At 37.5% G+C, this 20,969-nt stretch overlaps 1 protein-coding gene and 1 long non-coding RNA gene across 3 annotated transcripts in view; one reads left to right on the plus strand and one right to left on the minus strand.

Annotated features, from left to right (window-relative positions):
* Positions 1-522: 522 nt before the first annotated feature.
* The window catches only part of LOC128316321 (uncharacterized), an 81,316-nt gene continuing 60,869 nt past the window's right edge, over positions 523-20,969 (plus strand). The window contains exons 1-2 of the long non-coding RNA XR_008300019.1: positions 523-3,721; positions 14,265-14,369. This is a non-coding gene — a long non-coding RNA (uncharacterized LOC128316321). The remainder of the gene's footprint in view (positions 3,722-14,264; positions 14,370-20,969) is intronic.
* On the minus strand, positions 3,174-4,652 carry LOC113603353 (uncharacterized). Of its 2 annotated transcripts, XM_027072677.2 has the most exons (3): positions 4,594-4,652; positions 4,076-4,176; positions 3,174-3,772 (listed from the first exon to the last, which is right to left on the minus strand). In XM_027072677.2, the coding sequence occupies exons 2-3, from the start codon at positions 4,167-4,169 to the stop codon at positions 3,246-3,248; spliced, it is 621 nt and encodes a 206-aa protein (XP_026928478.1). In that variant the 5' UTR covers positions 4,170-4,176; positions 4,594-4,652; the 3' UTR covers positions 3,174-3,245. The 2 variants fall into 2 exon arrangements, with proteins under 2 accessions (XP_026928478.1, XP_053081489.1); XM_053225514.1 differs by having other exon boundaries at positions 3,174-4,176.

The following is a 20,969-nucleotide window of genomic DNA, read 5'->3' on the forward strand; positions in this document are numbered from 1 at the left end:
GAAGATCTTTTTCCTATACCAGTTAGTCAACTCCTACTAATCTCTCAAGATCCAGCTTAACTGAAACATTTCTGTCAAGCCTCCTCAGCTTCTTCTGGCATTGGGTAGTGCTTATCTCCTTGAATATGTCTGTGCATCCCTTATATCTATCTCTGCTAGCATCATATCATATTGTAACTTCAGAACAGTGCCCATGACTTTTCTTCTTTGTGCCCTTAATACTCAACATGATGACTGGAAGGATGGAGGTGAAACAAGGAAACAATTCTTCCAAACATACAAAAATTCATATAGGACTTTCCTCTGAAGATTTACTTTTTTTGCAATTTAGGAACTGCATATATATATATATATATATATATATATATATACACACACACACACACACACACACATATATTTATGTGTTTATATTTATGTATTTATATATTTATGTAGATATATACACACACATACACACATGCATATATATATGTACATATATATATATATATATATGTAGAGAGGGAGAGAGATTTTCTTTAAGGAATTGGCTTATAAAGTTGTGGGTTCTGGCAAGTTTGAAATCTGCAGGATGGAATGGCAGGCTGGAGACCCAGGGATTGAGTTGATGCTGCAGTCCCACATCTCAAGGCAATATACTAGCAGAATTCCTTCTTCTTGGGGCCCTTACTTTTTTCTTTAAGGCCTTCAACTCATTGGATGGAACTTGTTACAGAAGGTAATCTGCCTTACTCAGAGTCTGTTGATTTAAATGCTAATCATAATATCTGGATTGGCGCTTGATCAAAAACAAGGGTACCATGATCAAGCCAATTTAACACATAAAATCAACCATAAGAGGAACAATAAAGAGATGTGAGTTTATTTACTAATTTTAAGTTCATGTAGTATTATTTAGATGACCTTGGCCAGGAAAGTTGCATTTATTATTCAGTATTATAGCAAGTCGCCATGAAGCAAGAAAAAAACAATTGATTATGACAAATAAGAGAGAGGCCCTACAGAAAACAATTAGAAACATAATCAAATGTGTTTGATAACTTCAAATTCATTGTTACTGCTTATATAAAGAAAGTTCACTCTCACAGAGCGTTTGTTACATAAAAGAATTAAGCCAAGCTCATGTAAACCAAGAGCTGTGGGAGAAAAACAAAAAGAATGTGTACATCAGCAATTTAATTTAAGCTTAAAAGATTTTTACTATCAAGATTTTATCTTGATTTAAATATCAAGATTTATTTTATCTTGATTTAAATATAAAGATTTAAATCAAATTAAAAGATTTTAATCAAGTATTTGAAAACCTGAAGATATAATATTTCTTTGCCCAGGACAAGATGTCCTATTCATAGTGCAGACGAAAACGATATAAAAAGAGGGAAAGGAAAAAGTGGTCCCTAGTATGTGTTGATCTAGATTAATAGTTGCAGTGTGCAATGTTGTAAATTTAACTTTTCTTGCTGTTTGTGCACTAAAGTGTACTCAATTGGCCCAAAAGAATTAATGCAACTTCTAAAAGTAGGCCAACTAATTTATAGGCAATAGCTTACATACCAGGAAAACTGGATCAATAAAGTAATGTTATATTTATTTCCAAGAAACCTAGTAATATTTTTCTCATTGAAAAGTGAGCAGGAATGAAGTCAATCATAAAGTGCTTTTTTTCTGACAGTGGAATGAGCACAAGAAAACACCTCTGATGAAGGTGTATGAATCACTGACCAGGAAGGCGAGGAGGAAGAGAAGGAACATGCACATGGCAGGAGAAATCTGATAAATCTTTCTCAACCTGGCAGAAGGAGAATGTAAAGATCTAGGAAATGGGTCAAAATTAAGGCCAACACCAAGAAGGAAAAAAAAAAAACAAAACAGTCCTGACATTATCATTACTGGAATCCCATCCATCCTCATTTTTATTCATTCATGTATCAATCTTCTGTTTATTCAGCTGTAATTTATGGAGCACACACCAGGTGCCAGAGCCTGATCTGGGAACTGAGGCTATCTGGGAACAGGCCTAGTCTACACTGTTCTTGCCTGCCCGGTGTTCTCTGGAGGCTGCTGGCACACAAGTTCCTACAGAGGCTGATGGCTGTTTAAGTTTCTCTGCTAAGTGTGTTTGCCAGGCCTGTGCATGTGCTCAGAGATGTGATAACACCTCTGACAGGCTCCTTCACCAGTGGGTCCCAGAAGATGTTTGGTAAATGCCCCAGTCTCCTTACAGTTGGAGGACTGAGGCCCATTTTGCCTCCCAGTGTTGACCTGCTCATTGAGGCTTTCTTTATTGGTTTTCCTCCCTTCCCTGTCTCTCTTCCCTGTTCCCTCCCTTCCAGTGTTGCCTGGGCTTACCTCCCCATTACTAAATATTTTTCAATTTTGAGGGTAAACCAAACTAAGACAGGGAAAAAGGCAGACATGATCCCTTCTTGTGGAACTTATGACTTGGGAGAGAGGGCAATAAAAAAGTGAAAGAAATTTTATTATTGTCAGAACCTAAAGAAGGTAATAACCAGGACTATTGAGGAGTTAGAGGAGAGTGGGCCTTGTCTGGGTGCGCTTGGAGGGCCTCAGTGAGGAGGTGACTTATGAGCTGAGGCCTGAGAGGAAGGAGCCAGGTATGTAAAGAGATGAAGGGAAAATCCCATTCCCATGAAGCTCTTCTCTCACTACCATCCCAGGGTCCTAGTGACATTTAATTCTCTTCCAGAGTTGTTCCCCCATCCCCACAGAGTCCAAATATATTTGGTTGTGACACCACTCCTGGTTCTGGAATGTGCTCTATGTCCACTGAGAAGGAAGGGGGTCCGCAGAGCAGCATGGGATTTATTGCTTTGGGACCAGGCACCACAGGACTTTGGGTTAGGTTTGGGGTACTTGGCCTCCCCAAGATCACGGCCTGAATCCTTGGCTCTGTGGTAAATGGCCTTTGCTGAGATCTAAGCCCCTTCTCTGGATCCATCCTTTTCCGTCCTGCACAGCCAGGAGGGCCTCACGCCCACCCCTGATCAAAGGACAGACGACTGGTGTGGAAGAGGGGAGAATCCGTGGCCAGCTACTGGGACTTTCTCTCTCCCTTTCTGCTGGCCACAGCCCCATGAGGCTGCCACTCTGGGCTGCTTTGGATGAGGCAGAAAAGCACGTGAAGCCAGAGCAAAGGGGTTTTCGGATACCAGGTTTTTCCTTTATTCCTTCCATCAGAGGGGAAGGTGAGTCAGGTTCTCACCTGTGTAAATTCTGGGGCATTACACAGGTATTGTGATTACCTCGTGGTTAATAATGTATGTTGGGAAAGAGGGTAAGAATAGTCCACTGAATTTGGTAATAAAGGCGTCATTTTCTAAGGAAACATTGCTGACTTCTTTATAAAATCCCATCCTATCCTGCAATGACTGTGGTGGAGGACAGAAGCGGGGGGTATCCCCCTTTTTAGCCTGCAGTGGGCCATCTCGCTCCTGCACGCACACCAGCCGTTTACAGCATCCGGGTCCTGCAACAACGCCGAAGTCCTCTGCGCAGACCCGACTCCTCAGTTTGTGCAACCGCTGCTGCCTCTCTGTCCCCTTCAGAGTTCCTGTTTCCGGTGTAGAGACAGGGACTTGCTTGTTCCCCGGTGACTGGCAGCCTCTGCCTGGAGGCTTGGTCTCACCAGAACAGCTCGCAGAGCGCAGCGTACTTAGCTCCGTGTTCCCGAAGGTTGCTCGGGCCATGTCTGCACCAGGTTTGGTGGGGGTGGCAGTGGGAAGGAGGTTGTTTTGCTCCCCTTGCTGACCTTTGAGAGAACAATTCAGTATTGATATTGTTCTGGGAACGGGGTTATGACATGATGGGAAGTGCTGGGCAAGAGGAAATAGGGAAGAAAAAGTGTGTGCATCTGAGATGTGGGCCATGAAAAGAATAGAAACAAACAAAAACAAGAATGGGAACTCGAGGAATCCACAGGGTAAAGGAATTTTTAAATTTTTAACGAAGACGAGAGATACCTGAGCATATTAGACAGGAGAGGGACTGAAAGAGGAGGAGAGACGAGAGGATTTATGAGGGCAATTTCTCAGTGTCACAAGCCTGGTCTTACTTGCATTGCGCAGTCCCCAATATTGACAGCAGTCTCCTCCTCCATCACTTCCTCCTCTTTTGTCCTTCTCCCTTTCATTGTCTTCGTATTTCATGCTGGCTCTGTGTAGAGAGAATATATAATATAAAAGATAAAGTTCTCAGACTCTGCACCCCAACCTTGAGATAATTACTGCTATCAACAGTTTGGTAAATATTTCTACAGATTTTTAAAATATGTTAATACACACACAAATGACTATTTTTGCAACTTATTTTTTCAAATATCAGATCATATTATATGTTAGCAATTCTTTTCTACTGTAATGACATATTTCAAAGTTTTAATATACCTACCATTTCTTTTCTAAGAGGTATTATTGCCTAGTGGTTAAGAGAAAATGTTCTGGTGTCATACTGCTAGTCTTCAAATTCTGGCTAAGCTATTGCAGTCAGTTCTTTCTTTGCGTGAATTTCAGTTGCTATGGTTTTGTTAAAAAAAAAAAACAGACTCAACAACACAATTCATATTTCACTTACCATGTGAATAATTGCATAAAGAACAAAATGTTGCTGCTAGCTCTTCAAACCACACATCTGTATGTAAAAATAGATATATATTATGATCAGTCACCAATCACATCACTTCTTTCAAAAATCTGTTGATGATTGGTCATTGTACATGTTACCAATTCACACACAGACAATAAAGCACATATTTTTTTTTAATATTTATTTATTTTTGAGAGAGAGAAAGAGAGAGTATGAGCAGGGGAGGAATAGAGACACAGGAATAGAGAGAGAAGCAGGCTCCAGGCTCTGAGCTGTCAGCACAGAGCCCGACACACGGCGTGAACTCATGAACCATGAGATCATGACCTGAACTGAAGTGGGATGCTTAACAAACTGAGCCACCCAGGTACCCCAATAAAACACATAGTTATGTTGCTTCCATGTTTCCCATTGATAAACCTATGTGACATTTTGGAAAAATGGGTACAAAAAAGAAAGAATTGGCTAAAAAAGATGAAAGGGCAGCAAAGAAACAAAAAGTAATAGTGCTGAAAGTGAAATTCGAGTAGAATTTCTAGAAGGAATGACTGACCAGGGGAATGTTAACATTGCGGCTATGTGAGAGACCCTAGATATGCAGCCAAGGAACTCAGTGAGGGTGCATTGACATAAATGAAGAAAGTGCTTGTGAAGGAAGGGAGGAAGATATCCCAGAAGAAGTGACACTTACAAAAACTTCACAGCACAGAAACCATGAGAAATATTTCACAATATTGAAAGCATTAAGGATAAAATATTGGAAAGTTATCCAAACTTAAAAAATGACGTTACACGGATGCCTCGGTGGCTCAGTGGGTTAAGCGTCTGACTTCCACTCAGGTCATGATCTCACAGTTCATGAGTTTGAGCCCGGAGTTGGGCTCTGTGCTGACAGTTTAGAGCCTGGAGCCTGCTGTGGATTCTGTCTCCTTCTCTCCACCCCGCCCCCTCTCGTGCTCCCTCTCTCTCTCTCTCTCTCTCTCTCTCAAATATAAATAAACATTAAAAAATTAAAAAATAAATTGGAGTGTATTAAGTATTATTTGTATTATTTTCTGTGCATTTATAATAGACAGCATGAGTATTTTTAATATTTTGATTAAAAAACTTTATATCAATTATTTTCTTATTGATTATGGTCATTGTATGATCCTACATTACTGTGTAAAGCCTGGACTACTTACATCTAGCTGAGTATCTTGGGTGAGATATTTCAACTGTTTATAGTTCATTTTTTTCCACCTGAAAAATGGAGATATGATAGTATCTACCTTATAGGGATGCTGTGATAGTTATCTGAGTTAATATCTATAAAGCAACTAGAACAAATAATAGGTTATTGGTAAATAGCATTAATTGAATGCCCTATTATATTTCATTGTATTGCCATATCTTTCAAACAATCCCTTATTGTTGGATATTTATGTTTGTAAATGTTTGTAAAAATCTTCTGTGATAAACATTACAATGATCATCCGTGTACATAGATCTTTGAACAGTCTCTGTTTCTATTAGGTAAATTCTTTTTTTTTTTTTTTTTTTTTTTTGAGAGAGAGAGCATGCCTGTGTGGTGTACATGAGTGGGAGAGGGGCAGAGGAAGAGGGAGATTTTTAAGTTGCCTCCATACCCAGTACCAAGCCAGAGGCAGCACTGGATCTCACAATTCTGAGATCATGACCTGAGCCGAAATCAAGAGTTGGATGCTTAACCAACTGAGCCACCCAGGCACCCCTGTTAGATAAATTCTTAAGAAGAATAGTAGCATTACAAAAAAATGACCACAGGGCTGTCTGGATGACTCAGTTGGATAAGCATACAGACTCTTCGGTTTGAGCTCAAGTCATGATCTCACGGCTGGTAGGATCTCTAGTCCTGTGTTGGGCTCTGTGCTGACAGTGGAGAGCCTGCTTGGGATTCTGTCTCCCTCTCTGTCCCTCCCCCACTTGTGCATGCTCTCTCTCTCTCTCTCTCTCTAAGTAAATGAATAAACTTTTAAAAAGTTTATTAGGTTAAAAAAAAAACTCTTAAAAATTTAGTAAATATTTCCAGATTGCCTTCCAAAAATGTTCCAAGGACGTAGATCCCTATTTCCCTATAGTCACACAGATTCCTTTAACATTTTTGCTAATGTGAAAGGCAAAAATGATGTCTGATTTTAACTAGTATTTCTTTGATAAGGAATGGGCTTGATCATTTTTCACATGTTTTTTGACCATTTTGTATGTCTTTTGCTGAAAGGTCTGTTCTAGTTCTTTGCTTATTTTCCTATTGCAGTGTCACTTTCATAGTGATATTTTTCCTCTTTTAATTTATTTTCACATATTCAATAATGAAACATTGCGAAAACAGTTGCATATACCATCTAACTAAGGTTAAAAGCAATTTTTCCATATTTAGAAGTCCTTCATTCTAGGCAATAACATATTTCCTCGTAACTTAAAAAAATCTTTGTTTAAAAACAATTATAGACTCCTACAAAATTGCTAAAACAGCACACAAAGCCCTGTGAACCCCTCACCCAATTTATCCCATTGATCACATTTTATATAGCTGTAGTGCAATATGAAAACCAGGAAACTGATACTGGCACAAAATTGTTAACTTGATTACAGACTTTATTCCATTTTTATTCCTCTGTGCATGTAAAGTATTATGCATTTTTATCTCATATGTAGATTTGTGTAACCACAACCATAATCAAGATAGAACTCTTATCTCCGAAAAGGACTTTCCAATTTGTAGTTGTTCCCACACTCATCCTTGTCCCCTAGCAACCACCAATCTGTTCTCCATCTCTATAGTTTCGTCATTTTAAGAATGTATACAAGCACAAACGTACAGTATGTAACCATTTGAGATTGGCATTTTTACTAAGCATAATGACCCTGAGGTCCATCCAAGTTGTTTGCATCAATAGTTTATCCTTTTTACTGCTGACTAGAATTCCATTATATGGATATACCAAAGCTTGTGTAACCATCCATCCACTGAAGGACATTTGGGTTGTTTCCAGTTTTGACAGTTGTGAATGAAGTTGATATGAACATTCATGCACAGGTGTTTGTGTGAATGTAAGTTTTCATTTCTCTGGGATAATTTTCTACGAGTGTGACTACTGGGTAGTAGTATAGCAGATGCATATTTAGTTTTATAAGAAACTGCCAAGTTATTTTTCAGAGTGGCTGTACCATTTTACATCTCACCAGTAAAGTATGACTAATGTAGTTTCTCTGCATACTTGCCAGTATTTGGTGTTATCAATAATTTTTATTTTAGACATTCTGATAGGTGTATAATGATACCTCATTGTGGTTTTAATTTGCATTTCCCTAACAGTTAATAATGCTGAACATCTTTTCATCTTTCTTAGTTACCATTCATAACTCATCTTGGGTAAAATATCTGTTTACCCATGTCTTTTAGAGTTGTTCATTCTTATTGAGTTGTTTATTTGTTTTTGCTATTGAGATCTGAGAATTCTTTATAAATTCCAGATGAAATTCCCTGTCAGGTAGGTTGTTTGCAACTATTTTTCTCTTGTCTGCAGCTTGTTTTTTCATCTTCTTTTTTTGTTTTGTTTGTTTATTTTTTTATCTTGTGGGGGAGCACGTGAGCAAGTGGGGGAGGGGCAGAGAGAGCAGGAGAGAGAATCTCAAGCAGGCTCTGCACTGTCAGCACAAAGCCCAATGTGGGGCTCAATCTCACAATTGTGAGATCATGACCTGAGCTGAAATCAAGAGTCAGATGCTTAGCTGACTGAGCCACCTAGGTGCCTCTCACCTTAAAAAAAAAAAAAAAAAAAAGCTTATTTATGTATTTTGAGAGAGAGTGTGCACGTGTGCACTTGCATGTGGACAGAGAGAGAAGGAAAGCAGGAGAGGGGCAAAGAGAGAGGGCGAGACAGAATCCCAAGTAGTCTCCTCGCTGTCACCACAGAGCCCCAAGTGGGGCTTGATCCTGTGAACTTGAGATCATGACCTGAAGGGATATTAAGAGTCGGACACTTAGTCGCCGGTGGTGCCCCCTCATCTTCTTAATAGATCCATTCACAGAGCAAATGTTTTAGTTTTTGTTAAAGTTCAGTTTATCAGTTTATTCTTTTATGGCTTTCTTATTGATTTTTAAGTGCTCATGTATTAGGGAAATTAGTCCTATGACTGGTCAGGCATGTTAGAAATAGTTTTTTTTTTTTTTCAACGTTTATTTATTTTTGGGACAGAGAGAGACAGAGCATGAACGGGGGAGGGGCAGAGAGAGAGGGAGACACAGAATCAGAAACAGGCTCCAGGCTCTGAGCCATCAGCCCAGAGCCCGACGCGGGGCTCGAACTCACGGACCGCGAGATCGTGACCTGGCTGAAGTTGGACGCTTAACCGACTACGCCACCCAGGCGCCCCAGAAATAGTTTTTTTTAATATAAAAACAAAATTTTAATTTGGTTATTGATGGTTCTTTCTTCCACATTAAAGTTTTTCTTTCTGTGTAGTCAAATCTTTATCATTTTAGTCTGTTGCATCTTTTGTGCTGTGCTTTTTTTAAACCTCTTCCTTAAAATTCTTGACCTTTTTGGCTTCTCTAATATGCTCTCTGATTTTATTCAGCTGCCCAAAAGTGTAAGTCTTTAGAAAAAACTCTTAATTATTGACATTTTAATACACTCACTTTTTTCTCTCCCTGTATAATTTTTTCCATCTGATCTATGCATTGTCACAGCTTCAGCTATAATCCCTAGCTTTGATTTGTATTTACAGCTCCAAACTGATTGGACTTTTTCACAAAGCTATCCTTCCATCACCTGAAATTCAGATGTCCTCAGGGGAAATCATTATTCTCCCCCTTTGGTTATCATCCTAGGCTAGAAACTGCAACATCATGTTAACCTTTTCCTTTCTCTTATAAACAGATATCAGTAGTCACCATTTCCTGCTGATTTGTTTTGCAGGATCCTTTAAATCTGGTTTTCTTTGGTTCAGATTCCAGTTATTACTAATTAGAGTTGAGATAGCTATTTCCTAAATGGTCCCAAGTTTGTCATTTTTTTCTGCTCAAAATTCTACAATAAATGAGAAAGTAAAAAAGATGTAACACTAATGATTAAAAATAATACATAACCATGGGTAGACGAGAGACTCAAACTTTTATGGAAGAATATTATGTACAACTCTATGACAATTTAAAAATCTGGGAAATTGATGTTTTTGTAGAAGAATATAAATTACCAAAATTGAATAAATAAAAAACCTGAATAGGTCCGGATCATGAAAGGGATGCAGAAGATTTATCATTTGAAAAGGTACTAGGGCTAGTGTTAGCTGCTACAGAGGAGAAAAAAATCCAAACATACCCTCTACCTACAATGAATTTAAGGCCCACTATAGAGCACAGGTTCAATCAAGCAAGCAAGAGCATGAGACTGGTTAGATGACTTGTTGATTCTTTTAAATTAATGGCCTTTATCATTTTTTCCCCCAAATCGAATACCTTGTATATAGAAACAACAAATAGACACAGGGTTTTTTTGTTTGGTTTTTCACATTATTTTTGTTCTCTGGAAACCTCAAGATGGCAGCATTTTACTTTGGAAGAAGCTGTTTATTGCCTGTAGTGCCCATCGTGCTTTTCTATTCATAACAACACCCAGAAGCCAGGTTGTCACAGGAGGAGGGGGTGGGAGATAAGGTGTTATATGTACTTCAGAATATTCTGACCTTTTACACTCTTCTCTAATTTAGCATCCATCCACAAAGAACCTCTGTAAATTGGTACTTCAGGTAAGCCTTCAGGTGAGCAGTTTCTCTACAGTCATTATAGAAACAGGTATTTTATTCTAGCTGCATCTGTTCCGCTTCAGCTAAATGGCTGATTTTTCTGTTCCCAACATGGCACTTGCACAGAAACAATTTTATTTTCATCTTGGATATTAGGCAGTATAGAGTCAATATTTTAATAGTGCAATAGTGTCATACCTTGCCCAGATTGAAATGGTCTCCTTGCCTCCTTAGAGCCTCTTTTCCGGACTTCCTGTCCTGTCACTGTCTTATTCCCAACCATCCTATGGCTTCCCATTGCAATTAAAGTAAGCGCAAACTCCTTACTGTGACCTGCATGCTCTGTAGGGTCTGTCTCTTCCCACTTCTGTGACTTCATCTTTTATCATTTTCCCTCTGACCTTTTCACTTTGTTCTAGCTACCATGGTCTTGCTGTTCTGTAATACAGTGAGATTTGTGCATCTCAGGGCCTTTGCACTCTAATTTTTGCATGGCTTACTTTCTTATTTGAGTTCCAAGTGTCAGTTCTTCAGAAAGGACTTCCCTGATCACTATCCTTCTCTCCCCAACCTTGTCCTTATCCTCTTTATTTTTCTTCATTGGAAGAATAATACTACCTAATAATTTATTTTTTGTCTTTCTCAAGCAGAATTAAGTTCCTTGGAGGATTGGAACTTTGTCTTATTTACTCCTGTCTCCTTTTAGAACCTAGAAATATGCCTGACACATAATAGGTGCTCCAGAACTAGTTACTGAGTGAATGAAAAAAAATGAAGCAAAGTTCAATCAATCTGGTATCTCTATTTTATCTCTTTTATAGGTAGCAGTAAGCCAGATACTTGGAAAGTAGAAGTCTAAACCCTAGTGAGGCAGTCTTATTGACACTAACTCATTAAATTTTTTTAGGCACCCATGGTTATCTACATTTATTTTTTTTCTTAAGGACTTCTGATTGAAAAAATTCTCTCCCAAATCATCCTAAAACAAAAATGGTCAGATAAATGATAGCAGTTAGGTATCTTTAGCATTTAAGTAATTTAAAAAATGTCAAAATTAGCATCAGATTTTTCTATAATAGATCTGTGGAATTAATTCTTAAATGAAGTAAATTTTACTGAGACATTATGTGAGTTACCCAAAAGAACTTGTCACTTATGTCAAAAGAGTATCTGCGTTACTAATCCTGGATGATATTTTGTCTGCAAAACAGCTCTGAGGCATAGAATATTCAGGCTGCAAAGAGAAGAGTGTAAATAATTAAGATGTAAATTCAATTATGGCTGTGTCCCTATTACAGTTCTTTTTTTGGTAATAGCAATATACTGTGTCCTCAATTTATAAATGGAATTTCATCGGATGTAAGCATGTGGAAGGAGAAATTATGAAAAGTTCTTGGTAAATAAAAAGCAATTCATTAAATATTCCCAGCTGTATGGATCTAGTTGTACTCAAAATATTTAATTCAGTTTTGCAGCTACATAGAATCCCAAAATTTAATTATATCATAATTTAAATAGTATTCTGTTCTGAAACATATTAAGATAATTCCCTACTTCTTTTTTTTTTGCAATAATAAACATTCATTAAGCTGAAAAATATTAAATGCCATCTTTTTAAAAAAATGTTTATTTATTTATTTTGAGAGAGAGAGAGAGAGATTGAGAATCCCAAGCAGGCTTTGCACAGTTAGCTCAGAGAGGGGCTTGATCCCATGAACCTTGAGATCATGATCTGAGCTGAAATCAAGAGTTGAATGCTTAACTGACTGAGCCACCCAGGCACCCCTAAATACCTTCTTATATGAAATGGAATTGGGGATTAAAACACATGGCTTGTTTTTTCATAGTAACTGAGTGTTCCTGTCATTTTTGTAAATACTCATTAGCTTAAAAAAACCATTTTGATTGTTTTGTTCATGCTTACCATATTATAACAAATAATAACATCTATAATCTGTGAAGTGTTTGCAGTGTGCTAGGCTCTATATTAAGCACATACAGATTACTTGATTGATACTAATGGTCTAGCCTTGGAACCCAGTCTCCATTTCTTATACATTTTCAATGGGAAAATGGACTCAAATTTTAAAAACACTGACTTACAAATGAAGCAAGTTCTTCCACTTCTTCCTCTTCTCCTTCTTCTCCTTCTTCTTCCAAATGAAACTTCTTAACACAATATATTTATAAGAAGAGAACTATTTAAATTGGGTAACAGCAATGAATGGAAACCTGTGTAGCATGACAAATTGGATTAAATTAGGGTAACTTTTGTGTGCAGGAGAATATTGAAGTTCTTTCCTATTTTATTTCCAAATAGCATTCTCGGCATTAAAGATATTACTGCTGACAACATTGTTCTCTGCCTATTTGCAAAACTACAAAGTCTGATGCATATATTATTTGCAGTTACTTTCACAGTAAACATTATCATGTGAGTTTGACCTGTTGACTGTGATGTGGCAAAGTACTTTACTAGCAGTGCCTCTTTGCCCTCTCTGCTAAAGGTTGCCTTTGCCCAAATTAGCCCCACCATCTATGACTGCTATAGTTGCCTAAGTTTTCTGCTGCTACTGCTGTGTCTACACATCTGCATTGATATGATTCAGTGAAACCTTGTTAATGTTCTTCAGCTTGCTCTTGTTTGACTCAGTACAAGTTAGTCCATTATAAGGAAGTCATTTTGAACTCAAAATCTGCTTAAAGTGATGACAAGATGGCAACTTATTCTGGCATGCCAGGAAAGAAATAATGGACATCTGTGGCTTATCTGTACTCAGCATCTGTTTCCCTATATCGGGGTAAAAATATTCTCCTATAGGGAACTACCCTCTTTCATTGATTCAGTTGAGGCCTTTGGTTCAGCTGGAGTTGAACCTGCCTCTAGAGCCAGTGGTTGGTGCATGGAAGTTGAGAGCAGTATATGCCGTGGCCTAGAGACTAGTTCAGAGGCAGTTTATGTGATCCAGGCAGGCCAGTCACCGTTGTAAATATCAGTTTGAGACTTTCTGCTGGAACCAGTGGTAAAGAGAAACTCTCTTTTGTTTTTTGGGGTTGCTAAGCCTATACCTTCTTACGGCCATTTTGCCACTACTTGAGGCCAGCCTGAAAATGAAGGCAGCATGGGGTAGGCCAAGCTGGGGGGTGGATGGAGGATGTACAAACTACACCGCTTGAGTACCTAGATCTAGCTTCATGTGAAGCCAGTAGTGAACCCTTAATATTATGGTAGCTTAGGTTAGTTGAGTTGGTTTTTGCCTTTTGCAATTGAAAGAATCCTGAATAATGCAATGGTGAAACCATACACCAAATCTCAAGAGCATGATATGCCTATATTTGCCTTAACAAGGATGCAAACAGTTACAATGAAGACTTCTGTTAATATTGAGGAGGGGGCCACAAAGTGAGTTGTTGACATTTTCCTGTAGAGCAAAAAGTGTACTGTAGGTTGCTCATGTTGTGTTTTAGAATTCTGCTTTGCTGTCCTTTACCCTATTTGTAAAACTGGAGTGACAGATAGCAATAATTAGGGAAATATTGGTGCTGTGTCATCTTGTCAACTCTATAATCATAAAACAAATCTTAGTATTTGGTTGAAAGGTATAGTAATTAATCAGTAGAAGAGGAAATTTCAGTTGAGGTACCTAAGAGTTTCCATGTGATAGACATGCTTTGGAATTTAGGCTCTGCTTTCCAGCTTTGTGATCATGGTCAAGTTACTTCATCTCTCAGCCACATTTGCCTTGTACTTAGATCTAATAATCCTGTCTAATAGTGCTTTTTAAAAAAAATTAAATGGGTTAATTTAAGGAACAAGCTTAGAACAGTACCTGGGCATAATAAGTAGTCAAAATACATTGCTATGATTATTATTCCCCCCTTGTTTTTAGGCATTACAACATGTGGTGCCAGAAAGGAACTCTGGATTTGTACACGATGATTCCATCCTCATCTGTGTTTCTTGACACGTTTGGACAGGAGTCTGGCAGCCCAAGGTACAAAGAGAGACCCTGGGCTACACTTTAGCATGTTTTCAGTTTCTTGTGGGTTAATGGTTAATATAGAAATGCAACAAAGTATGACTGCTTTATCAGGGTTGCATTCAGCCTTGAAGCAATTTCCATTTTTATATGTTCACTTACACCAGTTTGTATGATATGAAATCAATGAGAAGAGAGCTGTGTTGGCAAGAACTCTACCTGGTAAAAAAAGAGACATTTTCTTAGACCATGTATGCCTTTAAACACTGTTATTTAAAAATTTGTTATTTCCTTGCAAAAACGTGATTACAGCATTACAAGGAAGATATTGCAATTGGACAGTAGCCTTCTTTCAGCTCTCTTTGAGCAAATATTGTAAATGTCTAGTGTGAGTGCAGTCACATGTTATAATGGGAAACTAAATAAAAGGATGTAACATTTAAAATTGGTCAGAAAGTCAGAGAAAGGTTGGCTTTTTGGTACATTTTTAGATCATTATTGGTTGGCTTGAACTGCTTCATGCTGTTACAGGAACAAAATTATTAGAGAATGAAAATAAAGCATTCAAATGATTTAATGAAGATTTTTGTTTTACTGAGGTAATTGACCTCAGTAAATACCCACATCTCTCAATTAATAACTATTCTTTCCTTTTTCTGCTTCCTTCATTGTCTCACTGCCAACCATCAATTATTACAACTGTGAGAATGCCCGAATCTAGAAGCTACCCCTTTTAATTTCTTGCTTCTAATCTGCAATGGGGAGGGGAGTTAGATCCTTTCTAAAATAAGAGTGAACAAGCTCTGAGTGAAAGTCAGTTTTCCAATGGTGAATGGGGTAACCTTAGTGTATTGGTTTGTGATTTGTACCCCCTGGATATTTAAAGGCTCCTGTTACTTACTTCAAATGTTCTTAGCCATGTCCAGATGAGGATGTAACTTTTGGTTAAGTAATATGCTTTTATAACAAATTAAAAATTTCAGGGACATCAGGCTAGCTCATTTGGAGGACCATGCGACTCTTGATCTCAGAATCTTGAATTGGAGCTCCACATTGAGCCTGGAGCCTACTTAAAAAGAATAAATAAATTAAAAAACAAAAATTTTAGGGACTTTTTATATAGCTAAGCTCTATACTTGTACATAAGTTATTTTCACTTGGTTATTACCTTGCTCAAACCTTCCAAGTATTTAATGTCAAGAGAGTATTTAATGTCAAAAGGAACATATCTAGAGTCTCTATTTTGTATGTCTTATTCTTCTAAATTGACCCCTTTCCCTTCTCTACCTATCTGTGACATGGCTTCATTGTTTCCTGGATATCCTTTGCTTGCTTTTACCTATACGTAATATTTAAACTGTTGGTTTGAGTTAAGGCAAATTTTCCTACCTTCTCATCCTTTTAATTGCCTGTAACTGCATAGTTTTTCCCATTGGGAAGCTGATCAAATACTGTCTTTGAGTATGCTCTTATCTGCTCTGAACAAATGTATGTTCCTTCTTCAGTAGGAAGATTCTTCAGAAGGAAAGAATATTATTATCTCTTTTATATTCGTCCCATTATCTTGTCTTATGTCTGGTACGTCTATTCAGTCAGGGATGATGGAGCAACACAGGAAGGCTAGTGATTTGAGCAAAATTGTTTGCCCTTCTTTGTATATATCTTTACTTCTCCTGGCACAAGCCTTCTTTGTGTAAAGGAGTCTGAATGTTGTCTTGCTACATCAGAATGGATGGGAAAAAATGATTACTTAATCACTCATGTATATGTGTGCAAGGCTTTAAAGGAAACGGGTTCGAAAAATCTGGTTGCATGCACAGAAGGTGAGACACCAGGTCCACTTGTAGACATTGGATGGTTTCTGGCACTTTTTTCAAATGAGAGGATTTCTTGTCTCCAGTATATGGTTCACATATATGACTGATACACTCTCTTGTCATGGACCCTTTATATATCTAGTTATATAGGTAATTTTTGTAATTGTTATTCCCATCTCAATGTTTATATTTTGTCAAAGGGAATCTTTTCCATTATGTTTCTTCTCCATTTTGAAACGACTCTAATGGAAAATTTGCTGTACCTATTTTTTTACATTCAAGATGAAGGTTATTTTACTCTACTTATTAATGAGTCACATAAATCCTGTAGGTTTTCTTGACCCAAATTCCAAGTGTTTTATTATTTTTTTAATCTCACAACATGGTAAACACTTATTAGAGATGAATAAATCCTTCCTGGAAATAAAATGTATATCATTAATTGGGCAAGCCATCAGACTCTCCACTTAATAATTCATGGGACCCAGCAAAGGATTCAAAGGTATCTGAGTTGTTTGGTTACAAGATGCTAATGATGGTAAGGTCAAAAGAGCCTCATTTCTGCCCAGTTAGTTTTATGCTGATGAAATTTCTGCTTTAAACATTTACACTGTTTTTTCAGTGTAGGCAGCCATCTCAGTGATCCACCTGCCCTGTCAGGAAGGAAGAAAACTTGAGTGGCAACCTCACCACTGCGAATAAAATTTTGAAGCAAAGTGCCCACAATTCTAGAGATTCAGGGTCAGTGTATGTCATACCATCATTATCTATTTCTAAATAATCCTAGAAATTAAAGATCTCTGTGATGCTGTGTTCCAGTTGGTGTTGACTCGGCCCCTTTCTTTTTTTGGCACCATAACTAGTCCACAAAATGACACAGGGCATCAACCTGCCACGATTTCACTACCCGTACTCCTACATTCTTCTACAAAGCTTATAAAGGAGAGTTAATTACAGATCTGACTAAGTACACAAAGCTGACACATATAACATATAAAAAGCTTTTTATTGCCAGATAAATGCTTTCTCAGTTGCAGTGATATTGAACAGCAAGTGATGATACCAAAGGTAGCTAATTACAGGTCTAAATTCCCAATAGATTATACTGAGGTACCCTGGACTCCGCCTCCTTTTTCAATGCAGAGGCATGAATTTGAATTAGGTAAAACGTTTTGCTATACCTGTTATAGCTAAAAACTTACATTTCATGACTGAAAAGGGCAAAGGATTAGTGTAAACTTATTTTACATTTAAAATACATTAAGTAACCAGATAATGCTGGCATTTGGCATTCTTGTAATTTTATACAAAGAGAACCCTGATATTCTCATTTTTATTTCCCATGACTTTCTTGTGAAAGACTTGTTCCTTTGTAATCTTGGTGGATATTTGGAAGTTGCAAGGGAAAATGTTATATAGGAGGAAAGGTTTGAAAAATAATCTAAATTTTTATTATCAAATACTTACAAGTACCTTTTGAGCTCTTATCACTCTTTAGATGTCTGATGGAAAAAAACTTTACAGTGCTTAGATTGTTTATGTTGTCACTTTCTACTTTCTGGCTATTTTCCAATTGTTCATTTATTCTTTGCTTATAGAGGAATGTGGTTCAACAATCATACAGTAGGCCAAGCTTATCATAACATCAATTTTTAGTGTGGCTACACATTAATGAAAGCTCTTTTGTGGAAAATTTTTATGTTTTGTTAAGAAAAGAATCTCTTTGTGCAAGATTATTCTGTCTGCAATTTTGGGTGTCCTATTGACATCAATTATCCCATATAAAAATTTAAAGCTTTATTTGTAAATAAGCAACACATGCACATGAAAAACTTTTAAGAGTTATATACTAGTAAAAAGGAAGTCTCCTTACTCATGTCTAGGGTAACCACTGTTACCAACATTTTTTTTTTTTTTTTGATCTTGGGAGATATATTGTGCATATGTACACAAATAAGGAAAATGGTCCACTTTTATGTATAAATGGCAGCATGATATATTACATTTTTACAACTTTGTTTTTTGTATAACCATGTAACTTGGAGTTTTCTTCATTTTCAGCTATGTTATTGGCTTTTATGGTGATATAATCCATCACAATTCTTAAATACACAAAAGACCTCTGACCTTTTAAGGCATATTTATGTATTTAAAAAAATTTTATTTACTTTTGAGAGAGAGAGAGTGTGCAAGCAGGGGAGGAGCAGAGAAAGAGGAGACAGAAGATCTGAAGTGGGCTCTGCACTGATGGTAGAGCCCCTAATGTGGGGCTCAGACACACAAACTGTGAGATCATGACCTGAGCCGAAGTTAGATGATTAACCAACAAAGCCAAAGACATATTTAAAACAAAAATACATTATTTAAAGTTTATTTATTCTGAGAGAGAGTGAAAGAGAGCATGAACTGGGGAGGGGCAGAGAGAAGGGAGAAAGAGGATCTCAAGCAGGCTCCGCCCTCCTAACGCAGACCACAATGGGGGCCTGAACTCATGAACTGTGAGATCATGACCTGAGCCGAAATCAAGAGTGAGACACTAAACCAACTGAGCCACCCAGGTGTCCCTAAAACGAGAATACATTTCTTTTCCTGGCAATCAGAATACATGATGGTTTTTCTTCCCATTCTAATTTAAAATATTTTTGTGCAAGAAAATCAGTATGTTGCAAATTCAGTATGGTTTCCAGTACTGACACTTTCTGAGTGACTTTGGACATGTTACTCTCTGAATATGAGGTGTTTTTTTTTTCATTTGTAAAATGGGAGAGTACATTTCAAAGGATTGTTGGAAAGATTAAATAAGCTTGTGAGCATGATACACTTAAGCTCATTACATGGCACATAGTGCTGTGTCTAGAACATGGACATCTGTACTTATCTATGTATCCATAGCTGTATCTGTTTATAGCTATACATACCTGTGTCCATGTCTACAAGAATACCCATATCTTTACTGTGTGATGTTAAAATTAAGATGACTACCTCATCTATAACAAACCCCATGTCTCTGTATCCTTTTTCTAGGCTTTATTTTTCTCCATAGCACTGAGTGACATGTAAATGACATAGCATACCTGATATTATATGTTTATTTAGTGTCTGTTTCTACTAGAATATAAGCTCCAAGAGAGCAAAGACCTTGTCTGCTTTATATACTACAAGGTCCTATAGAGCCTAGAATTATGCCTGACATGTAATGGGTACTCAATAAATATTTGCTGAATGAATTTAATAATTATTTATTAAACTTGACTCTTAGAATTAAAGTGTACATTGAAATATATTTACTTTCCTTTTAAATATGGTGCATGCTATGTGATAGAATCTTAGAATCAAAGCAATGTGATATTCTTTTTTTTAAATTTTTTTTAACATTCATTTTTCAGAGACAGAGAGATGGAGCATGAGCAGGGAAGGGGCAGAGAGAGAGGGAGACACAGAATCTGAAGCAGGCTCCAGGCTCTGAGCTGTCAGCACAGAGCCCAACATGGGGCTCGAACTCATGAACCATGAGATCATGACCTGAGCCAAAGTCAGATGTTTAACTGTCTGAGCTACCCAGGCGCCCATGTGATATTCTTGATGTGTACTGTCACAGCTTCTGATCAAATAAAATAATTAGCATTTGTTAGACTCAGATTGCAGCAGGTGAAAGGGATCTGAGTGATTAGGGTACAGGTTCTTCATTTCACAAATAAAAAGAATTCAGTATGAGGAACATATCTTGAATTAAAAAATGAGATCTGACTCAGGTACTTACTACCATATTAGTTTGGTACTGATGTGTGTTCAACACTCTACAAACCACTAGGGGTATAAAGCAAGGTCTCTGTCCTCAGGAACCTTATTTGAAAAGATAGGTCTAGCACATGTGAACTGTTAGAGAATATGAGGAGACAGCACAGTTCTAAAGGCTATAATACATAGTAAACTAATTCAGAGATGGTCAAGGACAGGCATCATGGGAGTCATGGAACTTCACCTAGGCCAGGAGAAATGAACTAATTTAGATGGGAAAACTGGGAGAAATATTACAGACAGGGAACACACGTGGAGAACATGGGATGAGCATGAGCATTTATGAATGAGAAAGACAGGAAGCAGGTGACACATTGCAGAAGTACTTGATAGGTAAGTAGTGGGAAATACTGTTGGGTTGGGGATGTTGGGCAAGTAAAACAAATGTTTTTTACATTTGTTTCTCTGTGATATAAGAATTGAGACTGTTCACTTTAAAAAGGAACTGGTGAAGGAACTGGAAAGAAATGGAAAGATGTAAGAAGGAAACCGAAGTCTTGAAAGTAGTATTTGAGGCCAGTAGGTGTGGCAGTCGTGTGCTGAATAGTTTAGGTGGCACTTAGGGCAGCCAGAGATATGGAGGGGAGATGTCATTTCTGTGTTGCAGACTTTTGGTGCCTGCAGCTCTTCACTTGCATGTCATTAGGACTGGCTGCCCTTTACTCCTCTTTATCATTGTCAGCTATTTACTTCCTAATGTAACTTTTTCTAGTAACTCTGGCAAGTATTACATTCTTGGTGAAGTCTTCTCTGAACTTGCCAAGTTGTTGACTACACCTCCTCCTTTGTATGCCCACTACAGTTAGGTGGGTATTCCGTATCAATTACTATTTATCACATATTAAATGGGATATATTTATTTACCATTTTTACTCTGAACAATATTGTACACTCTTTTAGTTCATGTAGGGTCTGACCCATCACTTAATGCAGTACCTGAGGTAGAGTGGGGCTTTATATTACTTCATCAAATGGTTGCATTATTCCTTACCTGAAGTCA

This window comes from Acinonyx jubatus, chromosome A1 (genome assembly GCF_027475565.1).
Source record: "Acinonyx jubatus isolate Ajub_Pintada_27869175 chromosome A1, VMU_Ajub_asm_v1.0, whole genome shotgun sequence".
Classification (NCBI taxonomy): domain Eukaryota; kingdom Metazoa; phylum Chordata; class Mammalia; order Carnivora; family Felidae; genus Acinonyx; species Acinonyx jubatus.